Source organism: Aethalodelphis obliquidens, unplaced genomic scaffold (assembly GCF_003676395.1).
Source record: "Aethalodelphis obliquidens isolate GAN/ISIS:26980383/991018 unplaced genomic scaffold, ASM367639v1 scaffold65, whole genome shotgun sequence".
NCBI lineage: Eukaryota > Metazoa > Chordata > Mammalia > Artiodactyla > Delphinidae > Aethalodelphis > Aethalodelphis obliquidens.
Genome location: NW_020838009.1, coordinates 2,419,579 through 2,432,445, shown reverse-complemented (window position 1 = coordinate 2,432,445; position 12,867 = coordinate 2,419,579). Strand labels below are relative to the sequence as shown.

General features: G+C 37.5%; 1 protein-coding gene across 14 annotated transcripts in view; it reads left to right on the top strand.

Annotated features, from left to right (window-relative positions):
* Positions 1-12,867, top strand: part of ZMYND11 (zinc finger MYND-type containing 11) — a 149,368-nt gene that overhangs the window by 70,861 nt on the left and 65,640 nt on the right. For all 14 annotated transcript variants that reach the window (XM_027089320.1, XM_027089332.1, XM_027089331.1 and 11 more), the window contains one exon: positions 11,085-11,244. In XM_027089320.1, the coding sequence (XP_026945121.1) occupies positions 11,085-11,244 (160 nt within the window). The remainder of the gene's footprint in view (positions 1-11,084; positions 11,245-12,867) is intronic.

The following is a 12,867-nucleotide window of genomic DNA, read 5'->3' as shown; positions in this document are numbered from 1 at the left end:
GTCCGCCTGCCGATGCAGGGGACACGGGTTCGTGCCCCGGTCCGGGAAGATCCTACATGCCGCGGAGCAGCTAGGCCCGTGAGCCATGGCTGCTGAGCCTGCGCGTCCAGAGCCTGTGCTCCGCAACGGGAGAGGCCACAACAGTGAGAGGCCCGTGTACCGCCAAAAAAAAAAAAAAAAAGATATAGAAAGTTGTCATCACCCCCAGAAGTTCCCTTGTAGTCCTTTGTAGTCAGTTCACCTGTTCCTCAGCCCCAGGCAGTAGTGATTGGCTTTTCTGTCACAGTGACTGATTATCTTTGCTTGTTCTAGAATTTTATATAAATGGAATCATATAGTATCTTCTTTTTCATGATTAGCTTCTCCTGGTCAGCATGTTTTGAGATTCATGTGCTACGTATATTGATAGTTTATTCCTTTTTTATTGCTAAGTAGTAGTCCATTATATGGATATACCACAGGGTTTTTTTGTTCATTTGTTTTACTTTTTGGTCACACCACATGGCATGTGGGACCTTAGTTCCCTGACCAGGGTTTGAACCCACGCCCCCTGCAGTAGAAGCGTGGAGTCTGGACTGCCAGGGAAGTACCTATGCTACAGTTTTTAAAATCCAGTCACCTGCTGAGGGGCATTCGGGATTATGATAAAAGCTACAACGTGTTTTTGTGTACTGGTGTAGATGATGTATGTTTGGATAAATACCTAAGAGTAGAATACCTGTAACTGGGGCCATAAAAAAGGATGGATGGTGGATGGTTTTTAATTTGTGTATATATATTATATTCATATGTGTATCAAATAAATATAAACAGCTAGAACTTCATTTGTTCCAAAAATATTTTGGGGACAATTAGAGAAAGAATTAAGTAGCGTAAATAGAGTAAGGTAGTATGTATCAGAAGGGGACGGGAAGGGTGAAGAAAAGAGAAATGAGCATTGATCTGAGTAACCTAATCAACCATTACAGTAGTATAACTCTCTCTCCTATATGTATATACATGTATATATTTTAAAATCTTGTCCATTTATATCTTTAATATTATACCATGAACATTTTCTCACACTGTTGTTTTTTAAAACAATAACTTTATTAGGTGCATTTTGCTCTATTGGGTGAATATGTAACTTATTTTATATCCATAATTTATTTTACTGTTATGGACACTTGGATCCTTTTTTTCCCTATAAAATTTCAGGTGTGAGGAACATTTTTTTACATAAATCCCATATCTCATACAGATTGTTTCTATAGAAGTAGAATTACTGAGTCCAATGATAGGGCCATCTATAAGGTGTTGTGAGAAAGTGCTTTCCAGACGGTGTTTTTAGCAAAGCTGTGTTGAGAGTTGGCTGTCTTAATGCATCTTTACCAGCTCTGAGAATAATTTTAAGTATCTTGCTCACTTGACAGGTGAAATAGTTTTCTTACTGTTATAGTTTTGCATTTTAAGAATACAGGCTCTTTGTCTTATTTGTAATAAAATATTCCATTTTATTGTTTGCTTTTCTTTTTTTAAATATTTATTTATTTATGGCTGAGTTGGGTCCTCGTTGCTGCGCGCGGGCTTTTCTCTAGTTGTGGTGAGCGGGGGCCACTCCTCGTTGCAGTGCGCGGGCTTCTCATTGTGGTGGCCTCTCCTGCTGCGGAGCTTAGGCTTTAGGTGCATGGGCTTCAGTAGTTGTAGTTCGTGGGCTCTAGAGTGCAGCTCAGCAGCTGCGGCGCACGGGCTTAGTTGCTCCGTGGCATGTGGGATCTTCCTGGACCACGGCTCGAACCCGTGTCCCCTGCATTGGCAGGCGGACTCCCAACCACTGCGCCACCAGGGAAGCCCCTGTTTGCTTTTCATTTGCAGAATGGAAGTCAGTGGTGGTTGCTCCAGAGGCTAGGGGAAAAAAAAAGGATTTGTGATGTTTATGTCATGGAGAAATTTCACATTTCTTATCTAGTCAGATATTTTGGATCTTCTCCTCTGTTATGTCCATAGCTTTTATACTCAGAATGTCCGTTAACATCATGAGATTAGATCAATCTTCACTTAAAATTTTATCTCAAATGTGATGTTTTTAGTTGAGTCTTTTTTCAGCCCCTGAGCCAGTTCAGTGAGGCCAGTTGGGAGCCGTTAGGTACTGAAATTATGGGGCAGTACTGATTTTATCCAGATCATCCAGAGTACACTTAAAATAAATTTGCTATATTGCCATCAAAACGAAGGCCTCTAGCCTTCATGATAGTGTGAAGGTGTAAGTAAGGCAGTGGTCCCCAAACTTTTTGGCACCAGGGACTGGTTTTGTGAAAGACAATTTTTCCACGGAGCGGGGGTTGTGGGGAGGTGGTTCAGGCAGTAATGGGAGCGATGGGGAGTGGTGGGGAGGGATGGGGAGCGATGGGGAGTGGTGGGAAGCGATGGGGAGCGATGGAGAGCGGCAGATGAAGCTTCTTCGCTCACTTGCCTGCAGCTCACCTCCTGCTGTGCGGCCCGGTCCCTAACAGGCCTTGGCCTGGGGGTTGGGGACCCCTGAGGTAAGGGGCAGGAGGACAATACAAGGCGTTCCTTGTATTTTTTAATTAACAGAAAACATACCAGTGCATTTTTTGGTGGTTCCTTCTTCTGCAGGATATGATCATAGTTATATTGTTTTCATTAGTGTGCCCATCTCTCAATATACTCATTTCAAACTGCATGACATGTTTCTGAGATTGAATCATTAGAAGGGTTAAAGATAGATAATTAATTTTAGGAAATTATGATTCATAAGACTTCTTACTTTTGTAAAAATGTTAAATTAGCAATGGCTGTTACCGTCAACCATATTTTTTTGTCTTGGAACATGCAGAATTATCTCAGGGGAGATGAAATAACCCTGGGTTCTGCAGCCTTTTGCTTGGACACACCAGTGCTCAACACCTGTTGGAAAGTAGCATCCTAGGAGAGACGTTGGGAGGGAAGTTATTGGAAAGAAAATGGATAGGATGGGAGAAAATTAAAAAGCTGTTGAAAAAGTTCAGAGAAATTGACTATAATATTTAAATTGTAGACATTTACATACTATTTCATGATTTATACTAAGTGAAATTAAAATAGGAGACTAGATGGCCTTTGTAAATGCATCTCAAACCCAAACTGCTATTTTTGTTTCTTTATTTGAAGATCAGCCCTTGTGATGGATATGTAGCATGTAAGAAAATGAGAGACCTGGAGTGGCCTTAACCTGAATTATTAGCATAAGTATTTTCACAGGAACTAAACCTTCCTGAGTACTTGATGATCTAAGAAAAGGAAGAATGGGTTGGGACCCTTTGTTATATTTAAGGTATTGTTTGAGTCACTCAATCCTTCAGAATATATTTATTATTACCTTGGATAGTCTTAAGGCTTATCCAGTATGCTTAGCCTATAATACTGAGTAAGATGACGTTACTCCTCATTTGTGTAACATCTGCAGCACTCTGGTTCTGTTCTACTTTTTGAGAAAAACAGGTGAGAAAAAGTAAGGAATTCCTCAAGTTTAGGCATTGCTCTGAACTAAGGAAGTTGAGCCCAACATGCTGTCACTAAGAGAAGGGAAAGTTCTTTTCTATTGTGCCTTCATCCATGCTCTACTGTTTGAGTGCACAGTGGCTAAGAAGACCCATTTGTGTGGTGAAATTCAGTGGATTAAAATGTATCAAGGAATAATAAAGTATAATGCGTTTCTTGTTAAAGCAAAACAGCAAACTGGGACTGGAAAGGAATTTTCTTAATAAAAGCTACCAGTATCCTTTAGCAAGCATCATATTTATATTTGTCACTTTATATTGATAAAATATATCTAATAGTAACCTTCAGCAAGTGTGTTTAATGATGAACTGTTATATGAATCCTTTGTAAGATCTGAAACAAGAATATCCATATTAATACTACCTAAGGGTACATTGTACTGGAAGTCCTAATTAGCACAATAAGAAAAGACAAGTTTAGTAGACGTACTTAGACAAACCTAAAACTAATACGGGTTTAGCAGGGTTTCCCAACCTTGGTGTACCAGCAACCACCGACCAGAAAATATTAAATAAAACCCTCTTTTCAAAAGAAACAAAAAACATGCAGTACCTAGGAAAAACCCCAAAGATGTGCAAGAGTTTTATGGGGAAAAATTATAAGACCTTATTAAGGACATAGAAAAAGTTATAAATAAATTAACAATTATGCAAAGTTCATCAGTGAAAGTTAACATTACTTAATATTGTAATGGTATTTATTCTCCTCTAATCTAAATCACAGCAGTGTTTTTCATGGATCTTGCCGATTGACTTTAAAATTACTATGGATGAATAAAGGACAGAGAGCTAAGATGAGTTTAGAAAGGAAGGAGGGGACCTGCCTAAGATTGGCAAGCTTGTGTGGGACCAGGGAGCTTTCGTACATTTGGATGGATGGTAGATGGTGGCTACTTTTTCGTAAAAATAGTCTTTAGCCAATAGGTACATGAACAGAAATCAAAAGGGAGTACTGTTTAAAAAAAGAAAAGTCTTCCTCCTACCCCTGCCTGCTGAACCAATGTTCTTGGAAGTAATGTCTTTTTTTTTTTTTTTTTTTTTTTTTTGCGGCATGCGGGCCTCTCACTGTTGTGGCTTCTCCCGTTGCGGAGCACAGGCTGCGGAGCACAGGCTCCGGACGCGCAGGCTCAGCGGCCATGGCTCACGGGCCCAGCCGCTCCGCGGCATGTGGGATCCTCCCGGACCAGGGCACGAACCCGTGTCCCCTGCATCGGCAGGCGGACTCTCAACCACTGCGCCACCAGGGAAGCCCCGGAAGTAATGTCTTTTACAGTTCCTGGAATATACCTCTAGAACTCTTATACAGAGATAATTATATAATGTTTTTGAGAAATTGTACCATTTTATACCATGATTTTTTTTCACTGACTTTTTTTAAAATTGAGGTATAAGTGACAAATAACATTGTATTAGTTTTAGGTATACAAGATAATGATTCAATATTTGTATGTATTGCAAAATGATCACCATAAGTCTAGTTAACATCCATCACCACACAGTTACAAAAAACTTTTTCTTGTGATGAGGAATTTTAAGATCTATTCTCTTAGCAACTTTCAAATATGCAGTACAGTAGTATTAATTATAGTCACCATGATGTACACTATATCTCCATGAGTTATTTGTCTAATAACTGGAAGTTTGTACATTTTGACCATGGTCACCTGTTTTGCCCACTCCCCTCCCCACTCCCCACCTCTGGCAACCACCAGTCTGTTCTCTGTATCAAATGAGCTTTTTTTTTTTTTTGGTTTGTTTCACATATAAGTGAGATCATATGGTATTTGTCTTTACATGTCTGACTTATTTCACTTAGCATGATGCCTTCAAGATCCATCTATGTTGTCACGAAAGGCAAGGTTTATTTCCTTTTTTGTGGCTAATATTCCATTATATATCTGTATCTCACATTTTCTTTATTCATTCGTCTGTCCATGGACACTTAGGTTGTTTCCATGTCTTGTCTCTTGTAAATATCTTGGCTATTGTAAATAATGCTTCAGAGAACATGGGGGTGCAGATGTGTTTTCATTTTCTTCAGATAAATACCCAGAAATAGAATTGCTGGATCATATGGTAGTTCTATTTAAAATTTTTTGAGGAACCTCCTCTATTTCTTTTCCATAGTGGCTAAAGCAATTTACATTCCCACTGACACTGTACAAAGGTTCCCTTTTCTCTACATCCTCACCAACACTTGTTATCTCTTGTCTTTTTGATGATGGCCATTCTAACAGGTGTGAAGTGATATCTCATTGTGATTTTTGATTTGCATTTCCCTGATGATTAGTGATGTTGAGCATCTTTTCATATACCTGTTGGCCATCTGTATGTCTTCTTTGGAGTGTCTATTCAGGTCCTCTGCCTGGCTTTTAGTTGGGTTGTTTTTTGCTATTGAATTGTATGAATTCTTTTTTTTTTTTTTGCGGTATGCGGGCCTCTCACTGTTGTGGCCTCTCCCGCTGCGGAGCACAGGCTCCGGACGTGCAGGCCCAGCGGCCATAGCTCACGGGCCCAGCCGCTCCGCGGCATGTGGGATCCTTCCAGACCGGGGCACAAACCTGTGTCCCCCACATGTATGAAACCCCATGTATGAATTCTTTATATATTTTGGATATTATCCTTTATACCATGATTTTTTAAACACAATATATCTTAGAACTTATGTCATCTTAATGTCTGTAATACTGCTTCATTTCTTTTAATGATTATATAATAATCCTTGGCATGTTATATTATAAATTAGCCAGGCCCCTAAGATGTATGTTTAGATGTTTCTCATCTCTTCTTGCTGTCAAAAATGCTAAAATGAATTTCCTCCCTTGGGTATTATTTCACACGTGTCTGACTATGTCTATAGGATGAATATCTAGAAGCAGAATTGCTGAGAAATTCTTGTTTAATCCTCTACAGAACTTTAGAATCAACTTGCCTAGTTTGTGGTGGTGTTCAGTTAAATTATCTTAGAGGCAATTTGGATTTTGTTGTCTTTCATCTAAATATCGAGCATGTCTTTCCATTTGCTCTTTTTTTATATCAGTAGCTTTTCAAAAATTTCTTCGTATAGTTCTTGTCCTTTCTTCTATTACTAAGTATTTTATTTTTCTTATTGCTGTAGTAAATAATTGGGGTCTTGTCTTTTTTTAAATCTCCTAAATTTTTTTGTTATGTATGTGTATATGAATGCTATTAATTTTAGTATATTAGTTTGTACCCAAACAAATAATTGATTAAATTCTTTGATTTAAAATAGCACACTAGCTGATTTTCTTGGGTTTTATAGGTATGTATTATGCAAATAATGATCATTTTAACTCCTTACCAACTTTATACCCCATTTCTTTCTCTATTTCAGCTATGTTGGTTATTACCTTTGGCAGAGTGTCAAAGACATTTTTTTTTGTTTGTTTTGTTTTTGTTTTCTTTTTGCGGTACGCGGGCCTCTCACTGTTGTGGTGTCTCCCGTTGCGGAGCACAGGCTCCAGACGCGCAGGCTCAGCAGCCATGGCTCACGGGCCCTGCCGCTACGCGGCACGTGGGATCTTCCTGAACTGGGGCACGAACCCGTGTCACTGCATCGGCAGGCGGACTCTCAACCACTGTGCCAGCAGGGAAGCCCCAAAGACATTTTTGAATATGCCTGATCAGGTTAAGGAAGTGCTTATTCATTCCCATTTTGTTAGGGGCTAGATGTTGAATTTTACTGATTTTCAACATGTTTAGAAATTCTATGCTTTTTCACTTTCGATCTATTAATGGGATGAATTATATTTCTAGATTTCTTAATAATAAATCTTCCTAGAAATCCTGGAATTAAATACCCAGTTATGGTACATTCTTTTGATATTTGAATGTATTAATATATTAACATTAATTTATGTTAATCTTTAATATTAGACTGTATATTCAAATATTTTATTTAGGATTTTTTAATACCAGTATTCCTATGGGACACTAGTTTTCTTTTTCTATGCAATTTTTATGGGGTTTTGTTACCATTATTATGTTAGATTGCTTGCTTTCCTTCTTTATTATGTTCTGGAAGACTCTAAATTGCATTGGAGTTACCTGGTCACTAAAAGTCTGATAGAATTACCTTGTGAATATGTCCCTACCTGGTGTTTTTCTGGACAGGTTATTTGCCAACTTCCTCTGTTTATTTCTTTGGAAACATTGGCCTTTTTAAGTATTCTTTTTTTTTCTGTGGTCAACTTTTGATCATTTATATTTTCCTAGAATATTGTAGTGATTATATCTTCGTACAGAAATGAACAAAGTAGTTGCTTATGACTGTTTTAATTTCCCTTTTATATATGGCTTTGTCTCTGTAGACATTTCTTAGTTTGTATGTTTTTGTGCTTTGTGTCTTCATTCTTGATTAGATTAGCTAATGATGTTTTCATTTTATTTTTCACTGAGAAGGAGCTCTTGGATTAATATTCTACAATTTTTGTTTTTTTTCCACTAGCACTGCTTTAGCTTTTTAATGATTTTTTTAGATTTTTTGCAGTTTTCAGATAACCTTCTGAATCAGTAGTTTATGAGAGTTTTCTAGTTTCATTATTAATGTCTGGTTTAAGTTCACTGCAACTAGGAAATGTCTATATCACTTTCGGAATCTATTAAGGTCATTTTTTTTGGCTGTGTTGGGTCTTTGCTGCTGCGTGCAGACTTTCTCTAGTTGCAGCGAGCAGGGGCTACTCTTCGTTGCAGTGCGCAGGCTTCTCATTGTGGTGGCTTCTCTTGTTGTGGAGCACGGGCTCTAGGTGCGTGGGCTCAGTAGTTGTGGCTCGCGGGCTCAGTAGTTGTGGCACATAGGTTTAGTTGCTCCACGGCATGTGGGATCTTCCTGGACCAGGGATCGAACCGGTGTCCCCTGCATTGGCAGGCGGATTCTTAACCACTGTGCCACCAGGGAGGTCCCAAGGTAATTTTTATGGCTGACTTCATGCTCAATTTTAATGAATCTTTCTTGGACCTATTGACAAGTTTGTTTTGGATTTCAGAATGAAATCAATTAGATCTGTCTTACGAATTAGGTCTTCTGTATCCATACTTAATTTTGTTCAGTAGATGTTTTTGTGGACTGAGAAAAGTGAATTAAAGTCTCATAATTCTGTATTCCTGTCCATATTTCCTTTCTTTCTTATAGTTTTTGTTTTATAACTACCTATGCCCTATTTGTCTTTTTTAAAAATGATTTTTGCCCCGATTTCCAAATCCTATCCATTGCAGTATTGATCCCTGTTTCATTTGGATTGCATTTTTATGATATGCCTTTGCCCATTCTTTTTCAGTCTAAGTCACTTTAAGTGTCTCTTGTAGATAGTATATTTTTTGTTTTGTGATCCAATATGTGTTTTTCTTTTAATTGTTGAGTTTAGCCAATTTGGATATATTAGAAAGACAAACTTGTTTGGTTTTGGTCCTCTCATGTTTAATAGCCTTTCTTTTGTTGGTTTTTATCTTGCTACATACTGTGTTTTTTATGAGTTTATACAGATAACTTAGAAATTTTGTGTTTTTGTTCAAAGAGTACCTTTATAAACTTAAATGCAGTGGTGTGCTTAATTCCTAAGAGAATTTCTGTTGGCTCCCTATTGTGAACAGTGAGGAAATTAGTACATTTTCACTTTTGCCCATTTCCCTTCCCCATTTTCCAAACTTCAGTTGATTATTTCCATTGGTGTTGACCTTTATATATCAAAATATATTTATACCTCTACTGCATGATTTGTCTCCCTTGACTGACAGTCAGTAAAGTTGACAAATCGGTCTGTGTGGACTGACTCCACCTTGTCTTCTCCTGCCCCTTCTCCTACTACAGTGGGGCTGCGACTCCCCACGTCACTTCCTTCTTACCCTCCAGTTAACTTTAAATAGTGCTGTTTTCTCTGCCAATGCGGTTATCTCCTAAACAGAAAACAGTTCTCTTCCATGAACTGAAGACACAGAAGGCTCTGCAGTCCCTCTGCCACAGTTTACTCCTTGTCTTGCTTGAAATTCATCCCCTGAGTTTAGAAGTTTCTTCAGGGATGAGTTCTTGCTTTTTTTTTTTTTTTTTTTTTAATTTTTGGGCCGCGCCGAGCAGCATATGGGATCTTATTTCCCCGACCAGGGATCGAACCCGCAACCCCTGCACTGGAAGTGTGGAGTCTTAACCACTGGACTGCCAGGGATGTCCCAAGTTCTTGCATTTTGTTTTTTTAGGTTTTTTTAAAAATTAATTAATTAATTATGTTAATTTTTGGCTGCATTGGGTCTTTGTTGCTGTGCATGAACTTTCTCTAGTTGCGGTTGAGCGGGGGCTACTCTTTGTTGTGGTGCGCAGGCTTCTAATTGCGGTGGCTTCTCTTGTTACAGAGCACGGGCTCTAGGGTCTATGGGCTTCAGTAGTTGTGGCACACGGGCTCAGTAGTTGTGACTCGCGGGCTCTAGAGTGCAGGCTCAGTAGTTGTGGCGCACGGGCTTAGTTGCTCCACGGTATGTGGGATCTTCCCGGACCAGGGCTCGAATTCATGTCTCCTGCGTTGGCAGGAGGATTCTTAACCACTGCGCCACCAGGGAAGCCCTTGCATTTTGAAAATGATTTGTTTTGACTGCTTTGATACTTAAATGACAGATTAACTGGATACAGAATCCTCGTGTCGTACTTAATTTTCTTGCAGACACTTGGGCACTTCTGCTCTGTCTTCCAGCACAGAATGTTTCTCTGGAGAGACTGAGGCCAGCCTGGTTTGTCTCATAGTACGTTTTTGTGTCGGGATATCCTAGTTTACTGGTAGAGGGTGTTGGGGTTTGATTGGAGGGGAATGGAAAATGGCACAAATTCAACTGTAGCTGTAACATTTTATTTCCTTAAAAAACAAAATGATATGAAGCAAATATGCCATGAGTTCAGTATGATTGCTGAGTACAGGAGATTCTGCAATATTATTCTCTGTGGTACAGGGTGTGTTTGAAATAAAATTTTTTAATTAAAAAATATGCCAGGTAACTATAAATCAGGAAGAGCTTGTATTCTTTAGTGATCGAGTTCAAAATATATTTAATCGAAAAATCACATATTTGCCTTATTGATCACAGCATTCATTCTTGTTTTCTTTATATGTTGACAACCACTTGTGTAATTCCTGTATTTTCTTTAGTGTCATTCCCTAAGTTTTGAGTAAAAGTACTTTATATTCTAACATCTTGAAGATTATAGAATTCTAGACTTAGGATCTGTAGAGTGGAGGTTAGTGGCAATTGCTACAGAGGCTAGAACTAAATGGGATGTTTGACTAAAATCTGTTAAATGATTTATATATGCTAGTTTGGGACTATTTTGAAGAAATATTCCTCTAAATATACAAAGTAGACTTAAGGTTTAAAATATCGTGATAATTGAAAGAGTTAAGTATTGAGGACTGGCTTTTCTCTCTTTCTGCAGGGCTCTGATAAGTATGTCACAATAAAAGAGAAATCACCTCTATTTTCTTATTTTTATTCATTTTTATTTTTTAGTACTAAGGGATTTTAAATTTGTTTTTCCTCTGTATTCAGGTACATGTCTCGAGTCCACGGTATGCATCCGAAAGAGACCACTCGTCAGCTGAGCTTGGCTGTGAAAGATGGTCTTATTGTGGAAACGCTAACAGTGGGCTGCAAAGGTTCAAAAGCTGGTATCGAACAGGAAGGATATTGGTTGCCAGGCGATGAGATTGTAAGTTTTTTTTATTTTATAAATCTGGAACGTTATTTAAATATAACCCATAGAAATTTATTTTCAGAAGTTTAGTAATATTCACTTCCACAGTTTTTATTAACATTAAGGACTACATTGGTAGCATGGATACTTTCCTTCCTGATTCTTTAGGAGAAAACTTGGAGCCTGCTTTTTCTGTCTAGATTACCTTGAATCTGAAAAATAAAACAAAGGAAAGCCCTTTTAATGTACGCACAATTTAATGGTACTCCTAAGCGTTTTCTTCAGTAAATATTAGTAAAAAATGTTTCGATGAGGATAATGTTGATGCCATCTAGACAGATTTGAAAGGGATATATACTTTTTTGCTTAGGGGCACATATAGAAGTATATTTTTTTAATGTAAAGCTTGGTTTCATGTGTACTGTTTCTGTCTTCCTACCTTATTTGCTTTTGATTTTTCTAATACCTTCATGAAAAGTCTATTTTTGGAAAGCTTTCAAATATAATAAACATTAATTTTTTAGTTCTGAAAGGAATAGATTTAGTAATTAGATATATTGAGAGTGTTTTATCATGAATTCTCTAAAACCTAAAATTATAAAAATGACACAAAATCTTAAAATTGGTTATTTGTGGAAACATTTCCCCCAAACATTGTCTTTCCCTTTCTGGCTCTAGGCAATTGAGCCAACACACAAACACCCACCTGTTAGGTCTGAGAGCAATAAACTAAGAACACTGTTTTCTGTGGGGAGCTGGTCCACAGAGGCAGCTATCAGTTATATACTTAGAGAAGCTGTTAGTTTTTTACACTGTTTTTGTTAATTTAATATGTGCCTTGAAAGTTTCTGGAAAAAAAATTCACGTTTTCCACAAACAGAAAACATGGAAGAAAAAAATGTTTAATTTCATTGGTATCATTTGATTTGTGCACTAGAAGTATTCTTGAAAACTTAGGTGAAAATGTTTATAGGAGTATAATTCTTCTGTAAGCTAATTCTTCTTTAGCTTACAGAAAAGTAAAGCTTTTTGCCAATAAAGAAACTTTGGGTGCCAGGCCATAATAATAATTATAATAATGTCAAGTGACATAAATCTGTCTACAGCAGACATTTAAAGGAGGGCCATGATTAGCTGATACCTTATTATACACTCAAAATAATCTAGATAATATAAAATTTCTAGTCCCAAAACACTTAGCCATGTACAGATTTAGTACAGAAGGGTATATTGATACTGGGTTGGCCAAAAAGTTTATTTAGATGTTTCTATAACATGTTACAGAAAAAAGCGAACGAACTTTTTGGCCAACCCAATAATTTCTGAGATGTATATAGTAACTAACCAATAGTAAATGCAACTTAATCCACAGGACTTTGGTTTGTGGATCATGTGTACATTTATTCATAAAAGTGATTTTATTTCTCCTTTTTAGTTTTGTCCTTTTCCATCTGCTTTTTTTCCCCTTCAAGTTGAGGCTTTTTTGTTCAGTTTAATTCAACAAGCAGTTAATGAGTTGTATGTTCACGACTACATTAGGTTCTGTATTCTACTTTTATTTTTGCATGTTCTTACTGCATATATTTTTATAGCATCCTTTTTCTTTTTTCTAGATGAAATCTTACATGTAAATCAAAC